This window comes from Acanthopagrus latus, chromosome 2 (assembly GCF_904848185.1).
Source record: "Acanthopagrus latus isolate v.2019 chromosome 2, fAcaLat1.1, whole genome shotgun sequence".
NCBI lineage: Eukaryota > Metazoa > Chordata > Actinopteri > Spariformes > Sparidae > Acanthopagrus > Acanthopagrus latus.
The window spans coordinates 16,327,785-16,353,108 of NC_051040.1; the positions used below are offsets into that span (position 1 = coordinate 16,327,785).

The window sequence follows — 25,324 nt, forward strand, 5'->3', positions numbered from 1 at the left end:
GCAATAAACTGATGGCATTTTTTTTTAATATTCCTCAACAATTGCCTGTGTAGCCTACTATTAGACAATACAAATGATTAACAGTTCACGCCTGACGGCGGGAATGCAGGAGGCATCAGAATCAGAGACCATAACGAGGGCATTGACTTATAAAACACCTTTTTTTTTTCTTCTGCAGACTGTGATGTACTGTTCACATCTGAAGAGAACATGTGGGAGCAGCAAGAGATCACTTGGTGAAGCACTGAGACAAAATGCATTTTGTCTCACTAAGACACAACCTTGTTTCATGTAATTGCAATGAAGGCAGAAGATTTCTGACTGTTTGCAAACATGTGTACGTATGTAGCCTACACATGTACAGTACACGTCCCCCCCCGGCCCTCTTAGTCGACGGTCCAAGTTGAAAGACTTCAGCTAGCTGGCTCTCATTTCTGAGTCAACCTAGAGGGATTTTAAATGCCAGCTCTCATTGTCTGACTGAAGATGCAGGAAAATCCAACAACCTTCTTTGCCCCAGATTTAGGAACCTAGAGTCAGCAATTTATTTCAGGCCACCGCTGACGCATTGTCCATTTTAATGGATGCCAGAGATGCATACAAATTTCCACCTGGTATCCTCCCATTTGATTTAAAACATTTCAAGTAAACCATGACCCTCCTTGAAAAACATTTTTTTCTTCTCAAATGCCACCTTAAATTAAGATCATGCTGCTTGTAATCATCTTGGATTAGACAAATCCCACAAAAGAAGCCAGAAATTAGTAAACAGCACTACATTCGGCTCTTCGGACTGCGGGTACATTGTGCAACGATATACAAATGTTACAAAGCTCAGACGTTAGTGTCGTGAAAAGAAAAAGTGGGTAAGTACAGAATGACATGTGTAACAACAGCAAGGAGCAGTTGAGGAAGTTTCTTCATAATCCAGCATCAGCCTGGGTTCATATTACTGTCAGTCAGATAATTAAGTCCACTTTTTCGCTCTTTCTGTAGCTTTCCATGATATCTGAGTGGAGCGTAATGAAGTCTTTGAGATGAATAACCTGCGTCTCATCCTGCAGCCGTCTTTATTTTCAAGATGAGATTTCAGTGTGTGTGTGTGTGTGTGTGTGTGCGTGTGTGTGTGTGTTTATGTCTGTTCACAGTCTCTTCTTGATGAGCTTCTCTAGTTTGCGGATGCGGGAGGACTCCTGTTCAGGGGTGGGGGTGCTGAAGGAGAGAGAGGGGCCGCCGTCGCCCCCGGAGGGTGGGGTGGGCAGCCTCTGCCTGAAGAGTTCCAGCATGCTGCTCTGTTCGCTGCGCTTCAGACCCTACAAACAGATACACAGGGTAAATCACACATTGTATAAAACCAAAAAATCTTACACAGGATAAGTGGAAAATGCAAACCTAAAAGTTCACCCAAAAATGAAAATACAGTCATTATCTACTCCGCCTCAGGCCCACGGAAAGTCTTGTAGTCCACAAAACATTTCTGGAGCTTGTTTAGCATTCTCCTAAACAACTAAAGTAGGCGGAGACTTGATCAAACAATAAAATGCCTCCATGGAGCATGTTTGGCGTAATACAAGTCTCTGGAAGCCCAGAGGTCCTAAACTGATTTGAAAGGTTGTTATTTACACCTGCGACGTGCGTTTGAGCTTGTGCACCCACTAGCATGCTAACACTTTTATCTCAGCAGCTACAGTAAAGATTTCATCTTAAAGGGTGTAAATAACCTCTCTTCAAATCAATTTTGGTTGTTTTTTAACATTTTAAAAAGAGCTCCCCAACTACTTAAGTTGTTTAGAAGAACGCTGCAATGGTGATTTGCTGTCAAGTCCAAAAATGTTTTGTGCACCACAAACTTCACCCTAACCATTACAGAACCTTCAGTTTTAGGTGAACCTTTCCTTTAAATGTAAAGTTAAATATATTTTTAAACTTGTTTGTGTTCTTCCTGAGAGTTAGATGTGAAGAAAAATACCATCCTCATCTGTATGGTCTGCTTAGCTTAGCTTAGCTTAGCTTAGCTTAGCATAAACACTGGAAGCAGAGGCTGACAGCTAGCCTGTGCTTGTTCGGAGGTAACAAAATCCACCTATCAGTGCCTCTAAAGCTCACTGCTTAACAACCTATATTACCAAAACTAAGTGTGTGTGTAAAGAAACTACAACTTGTGCATATATCAATTAATGAACTTTAGAGATGCTGGTTGGCTGATTTTATTACCTTTGAACTGAGCCACGCTAGCTGTTTCCCCCTGATAAGCTAACTGGCTGCTATGTATGAGTGTGTGATCTTCTCAACTATCGCTCAACTGTAAGGCATAAAAAACGCATTTCCCTCAAATCTGGAACTATCCCTTTAAATTACTGGCCGAGTCAAACAAGCTGACCTTCATGTCTAGAATCTTCTGGAAGGTCTCAGGATTCCCATCCGCCAGGAGCTTGATGTAGTTATCAACAAACACCACTGGTGGTTCATGTGGGGCCATCACCACCTGTGGAAAAGGAGAGTTTAATGTTGGTTTCACCCCTCCCTCCTTTCCTGTGAGGGACAACCCAAGAGAACTTTAAATGATCCCACATGGGGCAGCTATGGCCCAAATGAGAGGGGAGGGGGGTGGGGGGCAGAACTGACAAAACCAAGCAGTTCAAGCTGCAAACAAAGTCGAGACTATGGTTCTAAATTTAGGAGCTGACTCCTTAGTCTTTTTTTTTTCCTTTTACACACCAATTACTCCACGCATGAGTGGGCAAGAATTAGTTTCACCGGTAATTATTTTTTGGGTATAATGAGCCTGGGCAAAAATCTGCATTAGTCAAGAGCAGGCAGAAAAGGTTTAATGGGGCACAAGTCTTTATGGATTGGATTCTCTGTTTTCCCCCCCTCCCAACAATAAAGGCTGGCTGGAAAACGTGGATCGGATAGCATTTTTTTGCAGTCGCTACAAAGCTGGCAGAACAACACATGGCTGACAGAACCCCCACCTCCCATCTCATGCATGCATCCAGGGACAATCTCACAACATGTTTTTTCTTATCCTTCATTTAAGGAAAAAAAAAAGGCACCACTTGTTCTTTCAGGCTTCACTCATTTCTTTTTCACCCAATGTAAATACATACAAGGAGGTGAGCTGCACAGAGTGGAGCTAGAGAGGGAAGAGCAGGCATAAAAAAGGCTCAGGATTGTGTGGAATTCTTTGCTTTCTTACTAGAGCTGCTGACTGAGTGATTTACTTAGCAACTGTCCTGGAGCCAGGCCAAGGGAAAGGCCTGTAGGGACCTTGTAAAAAAAAGGGAAAGCAAAGGAGGGAGAGGGAGTTTAAGAATGAAAACGGGCATAAAAAGGGAGCGCGAGAGCAACAGAGTCAGGGGGGGAAACATTCAGGCTGAACAAGGGGAAGGGGGAAGAGGGGAGGGGGGGGTCTGCCTTTTAAATTCTCCACAGAAGAGAACTTCAGAGGAGGGAGAGAGAGAGAGAGCTGGAGCTATGGTGGGCTGGGCTGGGAGAGCGTGGAAAACAGCCACGTCTCACAGGCATCGAACCAGCCAGGAGAGGCTGTCTCAGACAGACAGACAGAAAGAATCCCACAGACTTTGAACATAACTGAGCGCTGGCTCCCGAAACAGACGGCCCAAATATATTCATCTTCAACACTCAAAGGAGATACTCTGACAGCTGCATGCAGATTTAAGAGATGGGCCCTTAAAGAAGCACAATGTAATTTTGGGAACATTTAATCCGAGGAGAGAGATCTCCGATGACTAGTTTTTATGCCCAAGCAAACTAAATATTCAAACATCAGCATCGTTCAGCTTGTTGTTTTGGTTTTACAGCTCAAGATTGTGTTGTCTTTAGTTTATTAACAGCCGTTTTTTCAGTTCTTAAAAACAAGCAAATAAGCTCTGAAGAAGACATTGTTCACTGTCTGCCCGGCATCTAACAGAAGAGCGCTAAAATTGGCAACTAGCTGGTAAACATTTGTGGAGCATTTGGCGGATTAAGAGCTAGACATTTCCCTCAGCAGTCATCACCACTGACTGCAAATAAATGCTTATGTTAGTCCATGTATGCTAAATGTGTAAGAAGCCAACTGTTTGCCAACACATGACAACTTTATAAGGTGATAATATGTAAGATTTAGCAGTTTATTCTGCTACTCTCGAGGGAAAGAAAAAAAAAAAAAAGAATCGCTGCTCAGCTACATCAATTTGTAACATCAACAGGATAGATTAGATTAGTGTGAGGTCATTCAATCAACTCTTGATCCATAACACAAGATTACAAAACCTTCAACTGTCCCAGTGAATTGGAGTTTTTTGCTTGGGATACGCCAGATTTAATTTCAAGTCCCAGCATCACAGAGAGTAATTTAAAGCTATTGTTGAGGCTGGACAGAGGGATTCTTGTATTGGGACTTCTTTCCATGGGTTTGTCTTTCAGATGCACTGGTCTCTGCCCAAGGTGGAAGCAATTACCTGTGAGGGACCTTGATATAGCGCAAAGTCGATGGCTAAAATGCTGGCACGAGTACAAAAGCTTTACTCATTCACTTTCCAAGGCCAAAAATGAGGAAAACTTTGTATACCTATAAACATATATATCATCTTGTGCAGCATTATTACTCATTACATTTACAACTAAGACTTTTCCTCCACAGTATAAGATGTGTTATCCATGTTTTTCTTACAGAATCTGAGTTCTAGCCTTCACAATGATTATAGTGTCTTCTGCTGTCACAGTAATGCATGTGAATCACTTGAAGGCCCTTCATGCAGTGTCAGCTACATCTATGAGAGACATATAGACGGCATTCCAGCTGAAAGGGCCCGCTGGCACTTCAATTGAGAAAGACAAAAAAAAAAAATCAAGAAGCAGGAGTGGCCTGATGTGACTGCATTCTATAACTCTATAATGTGAAAGCCTCTTTAATGTGTGGCAGATGAGTGGAAATTCTCATATATACATTCAGGGAATTGTTCCAGGGAACAAAGACAAGCTTTACACAGGCCATATGGGCCAGTATGCGTCCCAGTAGAAAACAATCAGACGAGGCAATCGAACATGAAACGGCGAGAGGGCTTTGTTAGACAATCAGTGTCTGAGATAAAACAAGAAAATGTAATACCATAAACTGAAAATATTTGCTGTCTGACATTGTTTTAAAGCTATTCACAGTGAAGGCATGATTACAATGGGTCACATTAACGGCTATAAACATCAGCAGTCCAACTTTAGGAAGGAAAGACGGCCTCCTGGGAGTCCAAAGGAAATCAAAGGACAACCAGACGCGTACTCTTTGCGTGTGCATTTCTGTACACTCCAGGGACGGTTAATTAGGGTGGGGTTAATCTATGGCAGCCACATTCCAGTGTCCTCTGGGGTCGCATAAGGTAATTCTGAGGCAAATGGCTCAATCCTGTCTTTGCTCTCCCCACTGACAACAAAAAATCCCAACACGTACTCATTTAATCTGTGTGTGTTTTCGTGAGTAAACGCATGGTTGCATGCATTTACTTGTTTACTCTCACCTTTCCCACTGCCTCAACCACATACTGTGTCAGAATATAAGTGTGTGTGTGTGTGTGTGTGTGTGTGTTTGTCTCACGTTGGCTGTCTCTCACTCATTAAACCAGTGGTGCATGAGCTCTATTCTTATTCCCTCCCTTCCTCATGTGAGGTGGAAACATGCTCATAAAGTGCTATTGTGAGTGGGGTTAATGACTCAATTAAAGGGTTGTTCTGCACAAAAATAAACTCTAAGTACATAATCTACTCGGGCGACTCAAAACAAACATTTTAATACAGGCTCGCCATTCAAACCGCAAAACACTCAAAAGGAGAAATGTTTCGTTCAGACAATTGTTGCCTCTAACGATGGAGCCCAATCAGTGGAAAAAGAAGTATGTTGTGCCAGACCATCCTTAGTTCATGTTTTAGCATCAACACCAAAGCTAATGTTTGACTGGATATGTCAGAGTTCCAACATTTAATCTGTAAAACGGCAAACAAGCGATAAAGAAAAGTCATTCAGGCTGCACTTACACAAAAAGGTCTATCTCAGGTTCAGAGCCTTTAAAGGTCAGAGAATGAAGCTTTGGAAGAGCACGAATTTAGACACCCAAGTAAAAATGCCATAAAATCTCAAGTGAGCAGTAAAGATTGAGCTGCTCTGATAATGTGTTTAATATTAGCTATTTTGTGTTTAGAGTAGAACTCAAGTCCATCGGTTAAAGATGGGGGGCCCGTTCTGAGTTTATGTGTGAAAGATAAACTGTTTAAATTCATCTCTACTAGCTTTAGGTGCATGGTTAAGTGTTTTTCCAACATTCAAAGTGCATTTATTCACACTTTGCACCTGAAAGCTGCACAGCCAAAAGCATCTGCCCCCCTTTATCCTCACCTTCAGGATCATCTCTGCACGGGTCATGCCTTTCACCACTATCTTAGTGTAGCTGGCAGGTGCTTTGCGGAGCACCTGGGAGCCTATGGAGGGCAGATCCAGCAAGACTGTCTTCAGGGAGTGAGTGTCAAGGAGGAGCTGGTGGGGTAAGATACACAAGACAGACTCTCAGGCATATAAGAAGTGTTATTCAAGGTTGAACATGTCTACTGGTGCACGATAATATCATGTGACATTGCACATACATGTATGGCTTAAATGTGTTTAAGATGATGAAGCTTTAGGACAGATTAACATAAATCAAACTCACTTGTTCAGCTCCCACCATGCTAATAGGCTTACATCTGAACAGGTGGTTGATAAATTTAGGAATGAAAGAACTGAGGAAAGAAATAAATGATATCAGATTTAGGAACCTTTCATCACGGATAATAGAAAGAAAAATAATGTCTGTATGAATGTGTGTATTTTCATGTACTTTGTGAACTTGATGCAGAATTGTGTGAAGTATTTGCGCGTGGACGCCAGATTGTCTCTGATGATAGGCACGTTTTGCTTAATGTGCATGATGATTGACGTGACATAAGGACTCTGGTCACCAACATGCTCCACACTCTGCCACGGCATCTGAGAGAGAGAGAGAGAGAGAGAGAGAGAGAGAGAGAGAGAGAGAGAGAGAGAGAGAGAGAGAGAGAGAGAGAGAGAGAGAGAGAGAGAGAGAGAGAGAGAGAGAAGGAAGATTGAGTACTGGAGGCTACGCATTTGACAAGGGATATTATGAGAAATGTCATGTCACAGTTATCTTTATAATTAACAATATTATTCAGATAATCATCAACATATGCTTAAAATTCTCAAGCATATGTCGTGAGCTGGATGTGTGCATGTATGTCTAACCTTGCTCATGGCGGTGAGAGCAGGGTCACAGGCAGCATCGAGATCTTGAACTAATAGCTGGATGCTGTTTGAGATCACACTGAGGACACATGGAAGTAAATAACTGACACCATGAAGATGGCTCATATAGCAGAAGGTTTCTTTTATATAAAGAGAACAACTGTCCACTTACGTGCTGAATGTATCCATCTCCCCAGTCAAATTAATTCTCTCCATCAAGATTTTATCTACTTTCTCCTTTAGCTTCTCTTCCAACTGGAAGACAAACACAAATATAAAACATATAATACGTATAATATACATATGTTTTTTTTAACACGTTAAACACATAATTGCTGTATGTGTAAAAAATTGTAAAAAAATAGCCTCATGCTCTTGTCCATCCGTGGGTTTGTTTTGTGTGTTTTACATGCCTGTTGTGTTGTAGCCAGGCAGTACTCTGCAGTGCTGAGGATGCTGCAGATCAGGCAGAGCTCGTCTACAGTGAACTTCGCGGCTTCTGAACCTTCCTTCTCCTTCAGCAGACTGCTGATGGTGAGACCCCCGCTGTTACTGCTCGATCTGGACAGAGACATAGATAGAAAAACAGCAGTGAAGAAAAGAAGGCGACAGAAATAGAACGAGGGGTTAACAGTGGGAGAGAAAGGCTGATATCTGAGTCTAATAGTAACTAAGATATAGCTGTTGTATAGTTTTAGTGCTAGTGATAAGACATTTTTGGGTGAAAGCTGGTTTGTTATATGTGTATCTGGGTGTTATTTTTCTAGACACGGCTATTGTGGACCCCCTTTAAGAGACACTCTTTGTAAAACACTTTTTAAACCACAGGTAAAGAAGGCCATTTTTAGTAACTGAGGCACAACAGGCATAACTACAAGCAGACACAAGTGTCGGGATTCTGCACCAATGAGGCTTCAACAGCGGCCCAGTCATTAATAAACGTCATAACGGAGACATGTGGGTAAAACCACAACATAGTTCAAGCTCCTTTCGAGGGCCCCCTTCAAAACCTCACAAAACCAATTCACAGCACACCATACTGGACGACCATGTCTGCATGTGTCTGTGAGTGTATACACTTACAAAGCGTTTAAGAGTACCTTTGAACAGTGTTTGACTATGGCTCAGAATATGGTATACATTAGACAGCGAGGGCAAGTGTGTAATTAACATACATGCACGTGAGACAGAAACAGCATGCATGCGTGTGCGTGTGTGTGTCTGTGTGCGAATTTGTACACACACCACAGCCCAGTGATGAGTTCTAATGTGGCCAATGAGCCAGAGATGTTTTTGCTGGTAGCATATTAGACTTTGCCACAACTTAACTCACTCCAGATCCATTATAGCATGCCATCCAAATCCATCAAACACAGCGAGGACTGAAGGCATTAATTTTCATGCTGAAACTCCTAAACAGCTCCATCACCATACCAAAGGAATGAACAAATATGGGTGTGACATGCTTGTTTGTGAAGAGTTAATCCCGAATAAATCTGTGTTTGTGTTACTGCCCAGAAAATGTATCATTCTGGGTGGAAATGTTTGAAAGGCTAGAAACTCTTGCTAGTTAATGTAACAGGATTGTCACCTCTGGCATCAGTTTGGCCAGAGACGTTATAAAAGAGGAGACTTAACCACTTAAAACATTTTAAATAGAAAGGTCCAAAACATCAGAAATAGTCATTTTGTGACATATATCCAGCCCCTTCCCTGTCCCCTAAAAGCCTGCGTTATAACAGCCACAACAGGGAAAACTGTCTGCCAATTGTGTTGTTGCAATGACGCAAGCCCACAGTTGAAATTCAGCGGTTGACAGTTTCAACCAATTTTGGTGAGGCTGCATGCAGACTTCTCACAGTCAAGAATGATGAGTAATGCAATTATGAAGGAAGGTAAGATGATTCAAAAATTAGACATTAAATTTGCATTGGATCAAGTGCTCTGGTGGAATGAGCCCACGGTGTCCTGTGACAGCCTGGCACTCTGGATTGAGCCATAAAAAAGCTGGCATTGTCAAACTTTCTTGAATGTGTAGCAGAAGTATAATGTGGGGAAAAAAAGCTTTTAAAATCTTATTTTTGGAACAAAGTCAGCAAACTTTTCAAGTGGATTTGATCAGATTTTAAATGATGACGTAATGCCACTCTGCCCATCCATTTAGATAGGATCCTGGTCTTGCTCTGCTAGTCCAAAACAACTTGCTAGCAGCGTTGCCAAGATTGCAGCTGAGTGGTGAGACTTGACTAAAAGACTCGTTCTTTGGGCTGGCTAAATGATGCATTTTAAAAAAAGCTTTTTGGGGGGGGGGAAACAATAGAGGTCTGCTGCTCAGTGGAATATTTGATAGTAGGACTAATTCATTGTTGGCTTTGGCTTTTTGTGGTTATCGTTTAAAAATCTTCCTCGTTTAAAAATATTCAGAAAAGATCACACATTAGAGGGAAGATCATTTTTCTAGTGAGACTAACTTCGGGAAAAAAATCAAAGGCAATTCAGATGAGAAGTTGAGGGGTTTTCCCTTGCACTTCAAGTCAAGTCTTAAAACAAGCAACAACTGGACCCTTAGGGATAAATTGAGCCAGTCTTACTTAGGCAGGTTTCCAGAGAGGATCTTCCAAGCATACTCTCTTAGGAATTTCTGGAAGATGGTTGTGAGGGCAATCATTGGTTCTCCAGTACTCAGCTGGGAGCACTGCACCATGCACTTCTTGTAATAGACAAAGAGGTCAGCACAACTGGGCAGCACCGCTCCGCCCTCCTCTGTGCCCGCCTTGGGTGGGCCTTGAGCTCGGAAGTCAGCCACGAACCGGTCAATCAGCTCGCCCAGGTTCCTGCAGATGCCCGTAAATATACGGTACAGCCAAACCAACACAGGTTCACACACGCGTGCACACACACACACACACACACACACACAATGGGTGGTTGGGTTAGAGGCACATGAAAGGAATTAAATGAATCAAATATAAACATTAAAACAGTAAAAACATATGATTGGTGCCTAACCCCAATAAATAAATAAAAGGATAGAATAACAGGCACACAGACAGAGAGCCAGATGGATAAATAGGAGAAAATATTCCAAGCATATCAAAATCCTCAGTACTACAGTCAACAGGTCCACAGTCAGTTGGTGTGGCCCAATCCTTCTGAATCTTGGAACTAAAGCCAAGGACAAAACAAGCAGGCCACTGTTCTCTCCTGCTATGTCCCACTGGGGACAAGCTGATCTGGCTGCTGCCTGTTTAAGGCCTTTGGACCGAACTGAAATGAGGTTGTAGTTGCAGAACGGGTCAATCCTGTTCTCTTGGACAGACAAACTGCATTTAACGCTCCAGATAGCCAAGAGCCAGGGGCTGCATGCAAGCACAGCAGTCCCAGAACTGTGTTCAGTTTCAGAAGCGATCACCATGACTGGGACAGGGGGAGGGACAGATGTAAGAGAAGCGAAGGATGGTGGGAGGTGAGTAAACAGGAAGAGAGACTGTAAGGAAGAAATAAAAAAAAAAAAAAGACAGAGAGATTGAGATGAAGAAAGGAAGAATGAAGCAAAATGTATTCAGAAAGAAAGAGACCAGAGAGGGGCTACCAAGAAGAAAAAAAATAAAGAGGTGGGAATGAAAATAGGCAGATCTGCTGTGGCAGCACTTATTCTACCTCCCTCTCTCTTTCTCTCTGCGTCTGTGGTCGTGCAGCTAATGGGAAACATTTCTGCCACAGTGGAGACAGAGGCCTGCACAGGAACAAGGGATGGAAAGACACAAGAGGCAATGAAGTAGAATGGGAGGTGGGGGATCTGATTGATGAGTGGGCAGTGGAAAAAGGATGCATGTGCCAGCTTTACACACAACCTGCTCCTGATTCTGGGTCTGTGTACCACGACCCTGTTTGGCCCTGTCTGGCTTGTATGAATGTGTGTTTCTCACTTGTCTTGGGACTCTATGTAGACATATAGATGAGGCTCAAAGCACTTGGAGACAATGCCGTGGAAAGGGTTGTCCGGAGCTTTCGGCTTCCTGGGCTGAAACAATGGAGGACAACACAGGAATTAGAACAATAACAGGTTTTTTTTTGTCTCCAGGCAAAGTTAAATGTCAAAACACTGAATACAGAATCAGGTGGTACTGCTGAACTTGTCATACTGACCAATATCCACACCAAGTCACAGGGCTGTTACAATAGAGTGGAGCCGTTTTTCATACATAAAAACTCCTCGCAATTAATGACAAAAGTTCTCGGTCAATCTATTGCTTTGTTAAGGTCCTGATTAAGAGGTTTCAGCCAAGACAACAAGTACATCAGATAAGATTCTGTTATTCAAACTAAAGCCACACAGTTATCAGTTGAAGCAGTTCATGGGAGAATATCAAAATAAGGCTGCTACACTGCTGTCCCACTTGCCCGTGCGTTGCCATGAGCAAATGAGTCATATTCCCTTGAAGAGGAGCACATTAGAAAACAGTAAAAATTGGCCTAGAGAAAACTCTACATCAGAAGTGAGTAATATCTAACAGTCCCTTTATTTTGCAGCATGGGTGAGATGGAGGTCAGTTTGGGTCATCTCACCTTAGCCAGATCCTCGTCCTTCTCTGTGCCCACATCTTCACTTGACTCATCCTCCAAGAAGGGGTTGGTGGGTTCTAGAGGGCTCTCTGGCCTCTTCTTCTGTATGAAGATGGATGAAACATTAGTATTTTTCCTAATGCTCAGTAATTACAGCATCATAATTGGTTTTGACAGCACTTTTGACTGACAGTACTTCTCCTGTAATTATCACAAACTTCAAAATGAAGTCCAGGCCTCATCATTTTCTTGCTTGTTTGTATAGAGCAATTCGTGGGAGGTTTTGATGAAACTGCATCTCCAATTATAAAATTCCACTCAACCAAATCCCTGATTGAATTACAGAACCCAACAGGCCGGGGTGTAAACTGAACTGAAGACAAAAGGGCCTCTGTCGTGCCTAAGTATGATCATTTCTGAGTAAGCTTGGCCTAGTTGTGCTCAAACAAAACAATAATCATAAAATGTCCCTACGCTGTGTCACTTACTCCTCCACACGCCAACGTGACCTGGAATGAAAGGTTTCTTTGGTTGGTGACACGAGTACCTCTCTGGGTGAGTGTATGAGTATGAAACAACGGGCTACACGTAAGCAGTTTCATGTAAGTGCGACTGTTGTGCAAACACAAGCAAGCAACATCTGCACTATGTGTTTGGACACCTCCTGCTGGAATCATTTGAAGTTAATGGTCAATAGACTGGCATGTATTGTGGGTGAGTGCGCGCTTTTCTCACTCCAGGTATGTCAGTCAAGGTGCATCCTGTGAAGCGTTTAGCCAGAAGACCCTCGAAGTTTGTGGTCCTCTGGATGGCAAACAGAAGCAGCTTCACCTCAATCTCCTTGGCCCGTGTTCGCATTACTTTGGCTAGCTCCACCCTTCCAAACACACACACAACAAGAATAAACATAGGATTTTAATTTCTAGACACTGACATCCTAAAATATTTGCAGTGATCCTTGTTAGTATATAACTGATTTCACACACATTTCTCCTTTTAGCAAAAACATGCCATGTCAGGGTTTATTCTGATGACACTTCTCTGACTTTTGCCAGATGTTTTTTTTTTTTTTTCTCATCGTGTCAGTTGCTGCTGGGAGAAACACACAATTTGTGGGCCAAGTATTTCTTCTCTCATGAAGCTGAGGGGAAAGGAGAGGAGTAGAAGTTGGGAAACTCGGTCACTGCGCATGTAGGCCACCTACATCTACTGCACTGAGGGCTGCACCAAATAACAGACTCGTGCCAGGCAGCAAACACCAGTGTGGTTCACTTCATGATGCACAAAAGTCCCACAACCAATTTCCCACTTTCTGGCTTTCGTAATTTAATTAACATTCAGCTTATTTTTTCTTTGATTTTTCTTTCATTCTTTTCTTGAGGACAGAAAGACAGCATACTATATTTTAAGCCACATTTGGAACACTCCTCGCTCCTAGATGGGTTTTTGTACTACAAGTTGTGTGTGTTTACCTGGTGATGTGGCAGAACTCCACAGCAATACGCTCCGTCATGCTCCACTCCTCAGGAAACATGCGTCCATACTTCTCCTCATAGTCTACAAGTTGGCGTTTAATCCAGGCGTAGCGCCGATCGATCTTGTCCAGCCATGCAACCTGAGCAACCAGGTGGGATTGTTTTTTTCATCAATAACTACATACCACCATTTTCCACAAAAGGTATTGACTGGAATTAGATGATCTTTTACGGTATGGATTTTCAAATTCTCACTCACATCTTGGTTTTCCTGGAATAACACCAGGTACTCTGAGAGGTGCTGCCTGATGAACTTTTTGATGATTTCCTGTTTGATGCGTGGGTCCAGCACGTTGGCCACCAGGCAGGCGTCTCTCAGCACATTACTAGGGCCACCTGGTCTCTGCATTGATTATGAAAAAAACCCAAAACACTGACATATTGTTCTGTACAAAAGAAAGAACAAGACATGAGCATCATGATTACACAACATATTTACCTTGGAGCCCTGAGAGGGGAAGGCCTCTTCAAAATCTGCCAGGATCTGAGTCCCTAACTCACTCTGTGCTGCTTTTACTCTGACAGGACAAAAAACAATCACACAATTATTCATTATTTATTCAATGTTTTTTCAATTAAACAAATATCATACAGGAATAATGGCAACTTCACGTGGAAGCTGCTAAAATACATCATAACTTACCCTCCTCTAAGGCTAAAATATTTTAGTCCAAAGACTCTACAGTGGAAAGCCAGTTAAAAGATACCTTGTTTCATTATTGTCCAAGTGCAGAGAAAAACAAGTAACATGCTGCCAAACCTCAAGGCCATTGATGTTAATGAAGTGTCACAGGACTCGCTATAAAATCGGTGAAAACCTCAAAAGCTCTAAAAACACCTGTCACAGCCAATTATTTCCCGACCCACGCATGCACAATTAAAGCCCAGAAGAATCTAAGATTATGTTTATTTTGGAGGGTGAGAAAAAGGTGAGATGTTTAACAGAACAGCATTATGAGGAAGTACTGTGGAGAGCCCCTGGCCTTCCACAGCTGTAAAAAGATGGTTGTTTGGTACAGCCACCATTTGTGTTCATGCGAAAATGAAAACTGTGATTCAGAAATGATGATGACTATTGTCTTTCATTTTGAAATTGCAATATCTTTTTTACAAACATTGTGCAGCCCTATCCCCAACATTTTTAGTCCCAATGAGTACACACATTCACAAGGTCTCTTTATCATTCGTTGCTTTCTATCAATGTAGAGATGCTGGTTTCTGGTCAGTAAAGCAACAAAAAAGACATGCGACAGTGTTTACATAATGAGGTCGGCTTAAGACAATCTGAGAGTGTAGTCTTCAGAGAGTCTGTGTTCATAGGAAGGCATCCAAGCCGGGTAAACCCAGGACAGCACCCAAAGCCATGCCAGTCGTCCAGAACAAACAGGGAGAGGGTGGAGATTGATGCCAACTGAAGAAGCAGTCTTCATTTCAAGTGCCCTAGTATGAGTCTGGAGGAGAACTATCAGAATGAGACCAAGCCGCCCAGACATTATATGTCACTGTCCGTCAGCTGAACTTTGACAGTCACCCGTGTAGTTGAGACAGAGCTCAGTGAGTAATGCTTTAGACAAGGAGTAAACGAGTTAAAGGCTTACTAAGAAATAATCAGAGTTGATCGTGTTCTAAGGTGAAAGCTGCACTGACTCCATTTAGTCATGCTTCAAAGTACTGTCGGATAAAAGGCTAACTTCTTCTTGCGAATTGGAGACGTAAAAGGCAGGAGCAGAGAAATGTCAGACAGAGGCTCTAATGTGCATTTAGCCAGTAACCCTAGAGAATTTTCACATTTGTTTGAAACTGAGCACTTCCTTTTTCCAGATGAAATATCCTCTGTAGTTTTTACAACTAAAATATGCACTTAGGTTTGCTTTAATACTTTTGTTTCAGCTTTTTTGATCATGCTGTTATACACTGCACTGGAGTGCAGCAATAAATCCTTTAATTGTTAACTATTAAATCAATTGCTTACTTACTTTCAAATAGGGCTACAAGTCAATTTCATGAGCTCTTAATTGAGTAGAAATGGGAAGTCTTTTAATTATCCTGCTATGAAATGTATAACATTGTTTAATTGTGGCCAACAGTGACATGTGCAAAGTTTAGCTCACTGCTGCAAACATGCCCAAGCTACTTTTCCTCGTGGTTGTGAATTAGCGAACATCCCATCCGATCCTTCATCCTGCCTCAATATCAGTTATTGCCAAACTTTGTCTTATCTATCAAATGCCTCAGTCTCTTTTCTGCTCATGTTATCTGTACTATTGTAGAGGCGCATGTGTAAGATCTTGATACTCTCTATTAACTGTTTGCATCCAGCTGTCTTCCTATCTTACCCATGTGTCTCCTATCATCTGTTTCTCCAGCAGAGTCACTTCTTCCACGCAGCTGTTATTTGGTATGAACGCTGTCTGCCACACCTCAGTCAAAACAGAACCGAAGGTCATTGCTAGGGATCGGCAATACTTTGTACCCGAACATAAACTTGACCAATGTGTCCCAAACTGATTCTGATGTTCTTGGAAAAATCATAGCAAAAATGGAAATTTAATTAGTCAGAGTTGTGGGAAACAAGAGCGCAACAATGGGCTTTCTTTTGTGTGTGTAAACCTCTGTGTGTGTTTAAACAAAAGACCACATCCAGATATTGGCACAAAAACATTCCTAATTGCACCATTGTATGATGATTGAAAGACATGTTGCAAGCATCAACAACAAGCACACAATGCACAAAATGCTTCATCTACACACAGACACACACACACACACACACACACACACACACACACACACAGTGGCAGCACATACATGGAGATGCACACACCCATCCTCAGAAGAGCCTCTAATCTCTCACAATGGAAGAAATGCTGGCATAAAAGGACATTATTCAGTGGGTTTCCTTCCTGTGTGTTCCTGTATATGTGGTACTGTGTGTGTGTGTGTGTGCATGTGTGTGCGTGTGTGTGTGAATATCTGCATAAACAGGATGTAATACGCAAAACACCTCCAGCCAAATGCTGCAACCACTTTTCAACAGTTCGGCTGACGAGCTGTGGAATATTTCAGCTGTAAGCAGAGATCAAGCTCCGAACTGGCTACTGGAAATGAGCTGTTCTTACAGCCATGCTGCTCGACGCATTTTAGCAAGGCACTTAACCCAACAGAAATAACCCTATGTAACCACATGTATCAGTGGTGAACGAGTACGTGTGTCACTGTTTGCATATTAAATACCTCTCAGAAAGCTGTCTGATCTGCGGTATGCCCATGTACTTGTGGAAATGTTCAAGCACATTGACGACTCCCTGCAGCAGGTTGGCCACCTCACCGTACTGCCTCTTTCTGGTCATGGCTCTGGAACACAACACACATGAATTATTTACATTATTGTATAAAAAGAATAGTGGATACATCATGTTCATTCATTCCAAGCACGCTGTAGGTGCAAAAAAACACTCATAAGATACATGGCTATGATTTATGGGCTTTTCCTCCTGTTTAGCAGTTCAATCAGTATACATTTGCAGATTTTTTCAATTTCATCAAGACTTCTGAAAACAGTTTGGATTGCAGTAAACTTATCATTCAGCAGGGGGTTTGCTTATTACATAAGATTTGATACAAGACCTGTCTTGTTCCGGCAGCAACTAATACTTCAGCATAAAGTTAACTGCGCACAACCACAAAAATCTCGGAACAATTTCTACAGCTTTGTTTCGATTAAATAAGCGTCAAGATTTTGGTCCGATCTATCATATGTGATTGTACCCACTCTAAAGAGTCGACACCTCCTGCCAACATATGCAAGTGGTTGAGGGTGGTGATGGATGTAGTGAGGTGGCGCTTGGCATGGTCCAACTGCTTTATGTCCCTCGTAATCTCCTTGACCTGTGCAGGGAGAGGAACAGGTCAGACATCAGATGAGAAAGGAAGAAGCAAGAAGAGGTGAAAAAGAGCGATGGACCAAGAGGGAGGACACACCCACTGGTCTGAGACATTATTGTTCCTACGTGCTTCTGGAGGGAGGGTCTGCTTGACAACCCCCTCCCATCCTTTCTCTTCTCACCCACCATAACAGCCTTTCTCTGACTCTCACTGACACACACACACACTTGTAACAGACAGACACATGGAAGGTGCATTACCACTACTTTAAATAACTTGCCCCTCTATTGTGAAAGAAGGAGGATATGGACTGTATCTCCACTGAGTGAAGGTCATATCCCTGTTAAGCTTCAACAAACCACCTTCGTGTGAGTGTGTCTGTGCATGTTTGTGTTTGTGTACATGCCATTTGTTCAGACTTCTCTGCCTTGTCCTTGATGTCTTTGATTTTGCCAAAGAGCTGCTGGATGGCGATCTGGGCCTCTTCCAAAGCCTGCCAAAAATAAAAATGGCAACATGAAACAAACAGAGAAGACACATTTCATACTGCTTTACAAGAACCACTGATCATGTTCGCATTGTCTGTATTCCAGGAAATGATCATCACAAATCTGTGGTCTGAACAGATTTGAAAATTTGGACCCAAGGAACTCTAAAGCCTGGATTATACCTTTGGCGAGTTTGTGAGGGTTTGCAGGAGCAAGGAGCAATATGCACGTTCTGTTTATAATTTTCCTTTTAAGTGTTTTAACTAAAATTCTTACACACTGCATGCTCAAATTTCATCATCAGGGGGTGTAAGTGGAGACCCGAGGAAGTGAAGTAAAAATGTAAAACCAAACACAGATGTTTGACCAAAACCTTGAGAGGAGCACAGAGATGAAAAACTTCTCACTCAGTTTACTCTCGCATACTGAGAGGAGAAGAAAGCTGGAGGAATTTAGAATGCCAAGGATCGACTGAGTGAGAAGTTTTCTACCTGTTGTCAGCTCAGTCAGTGGAGCACTGGTGAGTCATACAGTCCAGACATGAGAATACTGAAGAAAAAAAAACAAAAACCTTCCATCTTCACCCCTTACACATTAACATTAGCGTTGAAAAATGAATCCAAATAATATATTAAAAAAAAAAGTGCAATTACAGTCAAAATATGCACATACACGTTAAATTGCCTTCTGGTGTCTTGTCTAAATATTATAAAACTAAAGTCTGGTTCTTCTTTAATCTGCAAAGTCATGGACGGTGAACACAGAAAGCCTGCCAGCAGCTTAACTATTTCTTAATCTGCTTTTAATCAATCATATAAGCTTGCCTTTAGATTTCCTTTGCATAAACTACGCTACACTTCTAATAATACCATTTTGTGCAAAGCAGGTGGTGTGTGGAATAACTGTGTGTCAGTTGTGGTGTGCCTGTCTGGCTCAGATTCCCAGGGATATTTATTTTTCATCCACACTCACCACTGGCTTCGGTCCATGTGAAAAATTATCCTCCTTATGCCCATTCCCAGCTCGAGACTGGGGGCGATGCCAAACAATCTAATTGGCCGTCTAATTGACGAGCTATCTAAATATCTGACATGGAGAGGTCTTAGGTTGACACATGAGTCATAAAGCTAATCTCTGCAGAAAGGCTGTCACTAGAGGACCTAAAGAACCTATTAGCACTTTTAACAGCCTACAAAGGCAGACGGGATTAGATAACATTAGACAGTTACAATTGTGAGATGGTTAACGTGCTATTCTGATATTTCCCCCATCATCTGACACAGCAGCTGTTCTTTGATGGTCCTCAACAGAGACTCTGCTCCGACATCTGATGCCAAGGTAATTGGCTTCACTTGGCCCAATTCTGCGACACAACATTGACTCTCCCAAGACTCACGCGCGCACACACACGCACGCACACACACACACAAATACAAGAACACATGCCCACAAGGAATGCTAACAGCCAGCACCAGCTGTGCAAGGAATTTACCACTTTTACAAGCACCTCCAAGAATCGGTGAGTGAGCAAACATGCTAAAAAAGTGTGCGCACGCACACACACACACACACGCACACACACACACACACACACACACACACACACGTAAACATAAATACAGCTTGCACTGACGGAAGATGATTTGTTTTCCTGCCTGAGCGTCGTCAAAGTGACACAGTCAGAGTCAGGACTGATGAACCCACAACAAAATCAGTTTTCACCTTAAATTGAGCTAAATCTACTCTGTGATACGATTGTCCGATATGAGCAAAAGCTGCATGCATCCTTACTTTTTTATACCTCAAACAACCTCTTTGGTTATTGGGTGATTGGATAAATGAATTGGAAAAAGAGAGGGCAGGTTAAATGATTACTCTTTGATCTGAGAGTGAGGAGGAAGGGAGTGCCACTGAATCTTTAAAGAGATTCCCTGGAGGAGCTCTTGAGCAAACAAAGTGCATGCAAAAGAGGCCAGAATCTCTGAGGCTGTGAATGTCGCTCATGCACACTCAGCTGAGTCAATCTGGCTCGCTTCCTAGCGCTCATTTCCTGTATTTAGCCTTGAGGAAAGCAGAAAGAGAGACCACTGCCCAGAAGGCGCCTCTGTGCCCGAGATGTTATCTGCTCTCACACAAACACACACATGCACACCAGTCTATCTCTAACATGCAATGAGCAGCACATGCTCCATGGCACACACAGGCGATATCATAGAGTTCTTTTCATGCACGTCACTCCTCCCTCTGACATATAAAACGGTACTTGTGAGATTGGAGTCACATACAATGAAGCAGATCAACCCAAAGGGGCTCTTTTAACGGCTGGAAGGTTGCCCGAGCGCAACACTTGATGTAAACATTCTAGGGAGACAATTCAGCGGGAATGTCTCACAGAACAGAGAAACGAAAAGTTTAGGAAATGATTTGTGTGGAATCTAGTCTTACATAAAATTAACGGAACACCATTTTCTAATGCATTCTTTTGTAAACAGCAGTATGCTACTACACTGTTATTGTTGAATTTCCCTTTTATATTCACCACTGGAAAAAAAAACATACACATGAAAAAAAAAAAACACTTTGGTATAGTTGGTGTTTGAAGATAAAATAACAGAGTCAGATTTATTAGGCTGCGCTGTACAAGTCACTGAAGACAATTGAGGCACAGACTGATAGAATCCACAGAGAGCATTTGACCCAGATTCCTTTTAAAGAAATACAAATACAGAAAACAGAAAGTTATAAGCACTTTGAAACTATAAATTAGGAGACAGACGAGGGAAAGTGACACATTAGAGAGAAAAAAGACAGAGCTGTGAGAAGATGAAAGCATGGAAACGAAAACAAGTTGTGAACAGCCCTTTCTCAGTTAATATTAAATATTTACATTAATGTCAATTCTATAGGAAGACCACCCGACACTGTGTTGTTTTTTTTTTTTTTTTAAATGCAGCGGTCTGAAAACCACAATGAAGAGTGCGCGCACACACACAACACAGAAACCCCCCCAAAAAGAAACAGAAAGAAAATGCAAATCCCAGGTTACCAACCTGCACTACTAGGGTGTGTGTGCGCATGTGTGTGCGTGTGTGTTTATACCCTTGTGCACAGCAGCTTTCTATGGCAAAAAAGTTCCTCAGCCATCAATTAACAGGAATGTAAATGGCAAGCAGTAACTGAGAACAAATGTTTGGTCTCGTTAATGAGATTCTCCGACTCCGACTTGCACAAATAGATTCCAGCTTGAGAGCTTTCACGTCTTTCATTTTCATGACAAAATAAATCAATAAAAAGAATGAATAAATGCAAAACAAGCTTCCATTAGCTTTATGATATTGAGCTCAGCTGACTGTGGAACAGGTGTGCATGCAGTAACCATGTCACCATGACAACAGACAGATGAAAATATTGTGTGTGTGTGTCTCATAATAAACCCCTTTTCCAACATGGGATAGGTTCTGTTCTGGGTCGTGCACCTAATTTTGAACCATTCTGAGCATTCTGGCTGCAAATAAATTAATCCCGAACCCAAACAGTTAAGTTGAGAGATCGGCTTCACACCCATTACAGCCAGACTACAACGTCAGACTTTGTTACACCAAACACACAATGCTGCTGCCATTTACCGTTTACTTCCATTGCACACCGAGTAATCAATCTTTTATCACAATCGTTCTGCTCAAAACTGATGGAGACACAGACAGGGTCTCTAGATAACACAAAGTTTGAAGAGAATCATGAACGGAACTACAATCTGCATTCTTATTTTTTATTTTTTTAGCTTGTTAGGAAACAGTATCCGTTATATTTTGACCACATGAACTCATGCAGGCTCGAGGAATCTCTTTGGATTGGCCAGAAAAGAGCCACATGTGAGCACTGTCATAATTTCTGGTTGATGAAAGACTTCATTTCATTATAATTAAGTCTGCCTCTCTGCCACTGGACACCATGTATTACAGTCAATCATTCTGCCACCAATTTAGGCCTGTGGGGCGGTGTGTGTGTGTGTGTGTGTGTGTATCTGCATCTGTCTTATTAGGATGCAAAAGACACTACAGGGTTTGCTAGGTATTCACTCACTTAAGTCACCTATGTAAAAAGGCAAACTGGGATTATCTGCATCATATAGCAAATAGTGATGTTATGTCATCAAACCTGCCTTGAGATTTTTACATAAAGATGTTTTGTTGCCCAGTAACACAGCCATCAAACACACTGAATATCAGCTCTATTAGCCACCCGGGTCTGACCACATGAGCAGTTACATTTCCACACACACTCAGTGCTCAACTATTACTGTGTGACTCCCTACAGAAAAACACAAAGGAAATCATTTCCCAGACGTCTTCCTCCACTTTCTCTCTCCTCATATCTTGTGCTGTCCATCCCTCTACATGACTGTAACCATCTTAGATTTCAATGCAGGAATTGCATTCAGCTCACTGAGGTTAGGTTGGGTCTCTCAGCAGCAACACTGTCATAATTGCTGATCGTGTAGGTTTTTCTTATATTGCTGTCTTTATGTTTCACTCGCCATGTTGAAATGAACACCTCTCCATCTTTCCATCTGCAGAACGGATTTTCCCTCTGGAAATGTTGGAATGGCACAGTGGGGTTGGAAAAACAAACTAAAATTATTGTGTGTGTGTGTGTGTGTGTGTGTGTGTGTGTGTGTGTGTGACTATGTAATGTTATTGGTCTGGAGGGGATTTAGAGCGTCTCTGCTACCGAACGGTAGCTGACTGGGTAAGACGGGGCCACCAGGCCAGACTCCCTGACGACGACACACACCTAATCATGTCAACTGGTCAGAACATACACGGCTCACCCATCAGGTGTCACGTTCCCTTCAAGCCACAACTCCTTGACAGAGCAAGGAGCTGGAATAAATCAACAGGGGTTGTCCCTTTCTCTCATGCTCCCATAAGAAAAGACAAAGACTCAACAGCCTGGTTTAAAAGAAATCTAAGTATTTACATACAGGAATCTATTTCCCAGACATGTTTTCCGTAAAGAGGCGCAGTTTGAGCAGCGGGAATGGTTCTGAGTCATCTTGTCCTTTTCCATGGAAGCAAAGTGGAGAGAGGAAAGAGCAGGCGAGCGGGAAGAACATGTTTTTCTGGGTTGGGAGAAACTTATAGCAGCATTCTATCTTCAGAAGAATGATGCTGTTGTTTGAAGTGTATGTACAGTATGTCAAATATTGTTGTTCATCTCCCATATTAGGCTCATACAATGTTTCATCCACTGATTTTCCATCTGTCTGAGACCAACACAGACGTCAATCAGACTTTCTGAACAAGTAATGAATAACAATCATAACAAAATATTATTGGAGGACTTCTTTAAAACTTAAATCTGACATCTATTGAGTGATATAATTAAAATGAAAGCGATGTGATTTCTTTGAGCAGTATTGCTATAAAGATAATAAAGTTTAATGCAGAAAAATAAATCTGAATTAGGTCTGCCATGATAATGTACATGACCTTAACTATTTTTGCTGATATTTTTGATCACTGTTTTCTAACCGCTGCAGCGTGTTTCACTGTGATCTGCAGCTCATCTCACCTGTCTGCCATCCTGGCCCACGTTGGTCTGCCCACGCACCACAGTCCTGATGTTGTCATCCAGGCGTCTATCAAATATGACACAAAAGGGCACTTGGTCACATAGGGGTGAAAATAACATATAATAACTAAAGTAACACATTATTAAGTGAATGGGTGAGAGTGATATGAACTCACCGAATCTTCAGCCGAATCTTGTTAACCACATCGTCGATATTTGCCAAAGACTGAAGGGAAATATACAGACAGGAAATCAGGAAAATGTCTAGCAACCTTCTGTCATACCTCTAAAAATATCATAATGTTTGACCTGAAGTTGAAATATTGTGTCACTTGTGGGTGTGTGGGAGGCCAACAAGACACATACTTTGTGTGTGAGTTACAGTTTATCACATCATGCTGGTACCCGAACAGAAATACACACTCTGTAGCATTTAAAGGGGCACTTTGTAGTTTGGGAGAAGACATTTAAATACTCAGAATTTCAGTATTTACAATTCAAATTCTTAAGTGAATAAACAGACTGTTTTCAGAGGAAAATAGGGTCACTGTTTGAAGCTAGAGAGGTGGCAGGGTCCGCCAAATATAAACAAAGTAAAACAGTATGGAATTGTGTTGTTCTGTAAGGTTATTTAGTTCATTCAGTCAGACAGTTTGTTTCTTCAGTTTGTTAAGGCATAAAAATGTCAGTCAGTCAATGAAGATCTTTCTCTTCTGATTAAAATTCCTTCCTCAAAACTAAATATTGCACCTTTAATGCATCTGTGCTCAGAAGCAGACCTTGCTTGAAATCAAACAAATACGTCAAATTCAGGGCAGGTTTAACAGCTCAGTCCCAACTGCTGAATTAATACACGCACAACCCAATCAGCCGAAAACACATGCACACTACTGAGCTCCCTTCTGCAGCATTTAAGCACACTTACTACAGGGTTACAGTGACCCCTCATGGAGGTGGAGTATACATAGACCTGTAGGTGGATGATCTCGATTGTGTGCAGTTATTCAGATAAAGTGAAATGGAGTCATTTAGGATTCATAACACAGAAAACATCTGCTGTGACATCAGCCAAGTATTTTATAACTAAAATTTATCCATAACTAATCAGAGTCAAAACCTGCCAATCCACTTGAGTCACGTGTAACAGTTCAGTGTAACCCACCATGATAAATACATCACTGTGCATGTCACCTGTGCGTCTTAAGGTGTGTGTCTGTACCTGCTCGGTGGGGAACAGTGTGTTGATGTATTCCACAGCATTGAAGTCTGCTCTGTCCAGGGGATCTTGACTGGGGAAAACCTTGAAAGAAAAGCTGCTGGTAAAACTGGTGATACCGTGTGCGTTATTCAGTGGTTTCCTGAAAACTACAGCCAATCATCAGTGACAGCCTGCATCTACATGTTGTCAACTGAGACGCACAAGTGTCCCGACATTCACGACGTCAGGGTAAAAGGCAGACACAGCTTCCTAAAATGACATATTGCGTTATTCCCGGCTAATGTCAACGTTACCACACGATTTTAAACTATCAAACATTTATCTCTGTAAACCAAACGCAGTTAATATACTGGAGGAATCTATGTTTTATATTTAATAGCTAGCGGTCGTTGTATATCCAGAGAGACCCCAGGACGGGTTAGCTTGCTAACAGCAGGCTGTGTATTTGCAAGACCGGCAAAAAATGTTGAGAAAACGGCAATAATAACGAGGTCAAGCCGCTACCTGTTCAATGGCTAGCTGCACCTCGGGTGTAAGATGCAAAATAGCCTCCAAATCCTCCGCAAACTCAAACTCTTCCTCCTCCATCATCGTCAAAACAAAACCAGAGACCTCTCCGGCAAAACACTTCCTGGTGAGGAGGCCTCTGGGATACCTGATTACGTCAGATGTCAGACGACGGTGCTTTCAATGCTGTCGGAAATCACAGCTTGAACTTGAGTTATATATGTTATTTCCCCACACACATCGCCTCCTCTTTCTGTGTTCC

The 25,324-nt window shown here is 42.1% G+C and overlaps 1 protein-coding gene across 1 annotated transcript; it reads right to left on the minus strand.

Annotated features, from left to right (window-relative positions):
• Positions 1–6: 6 nt before the first annotated feature.
• On the minus strand, positions 7–25,216 carry vps53 (VPS53 subunit of GARP complex). Its single transcript, XM_037083439.1, has 22 exons — positions 25,060–25,216; positions 24,556–24,636; positions 23,513–23,562; positions 23,337–23,403; positions 17,681–17,767; positions 17,162–17,277; positions 16,624–16,743; positions 13,829–13,907; positions 13,589–13,732; positions 13,327–13,469; positions 12,590–12,731; positions 11,858–11,956; positions 11,218–11,312; positions 9,880–10,122; positions 7,702–7,849; positions 7,461–7,543; positions 7,289–7,367; positions 6,870–7,018; positions 6,702–6,771; positions 6,392–6,529; positions 2,381–2,485; positions 7–1,313 (listed from the first exon to the last, which is right to left on the minus strand). Exons 1-22 carry the CDS (start codon positions 25,144–25,146, stop codon positions 1,143–1,145), a joined length of 2,496 nt encoding a protein of 831 aa, XP_036939334.1. The 5' UTR covers positions 25,147–25,216; the 3' UTR covers positions 7–1,142.
• Between the last annotated feature and the right edge of the window lie 108 nt (positions 25,217–25,324).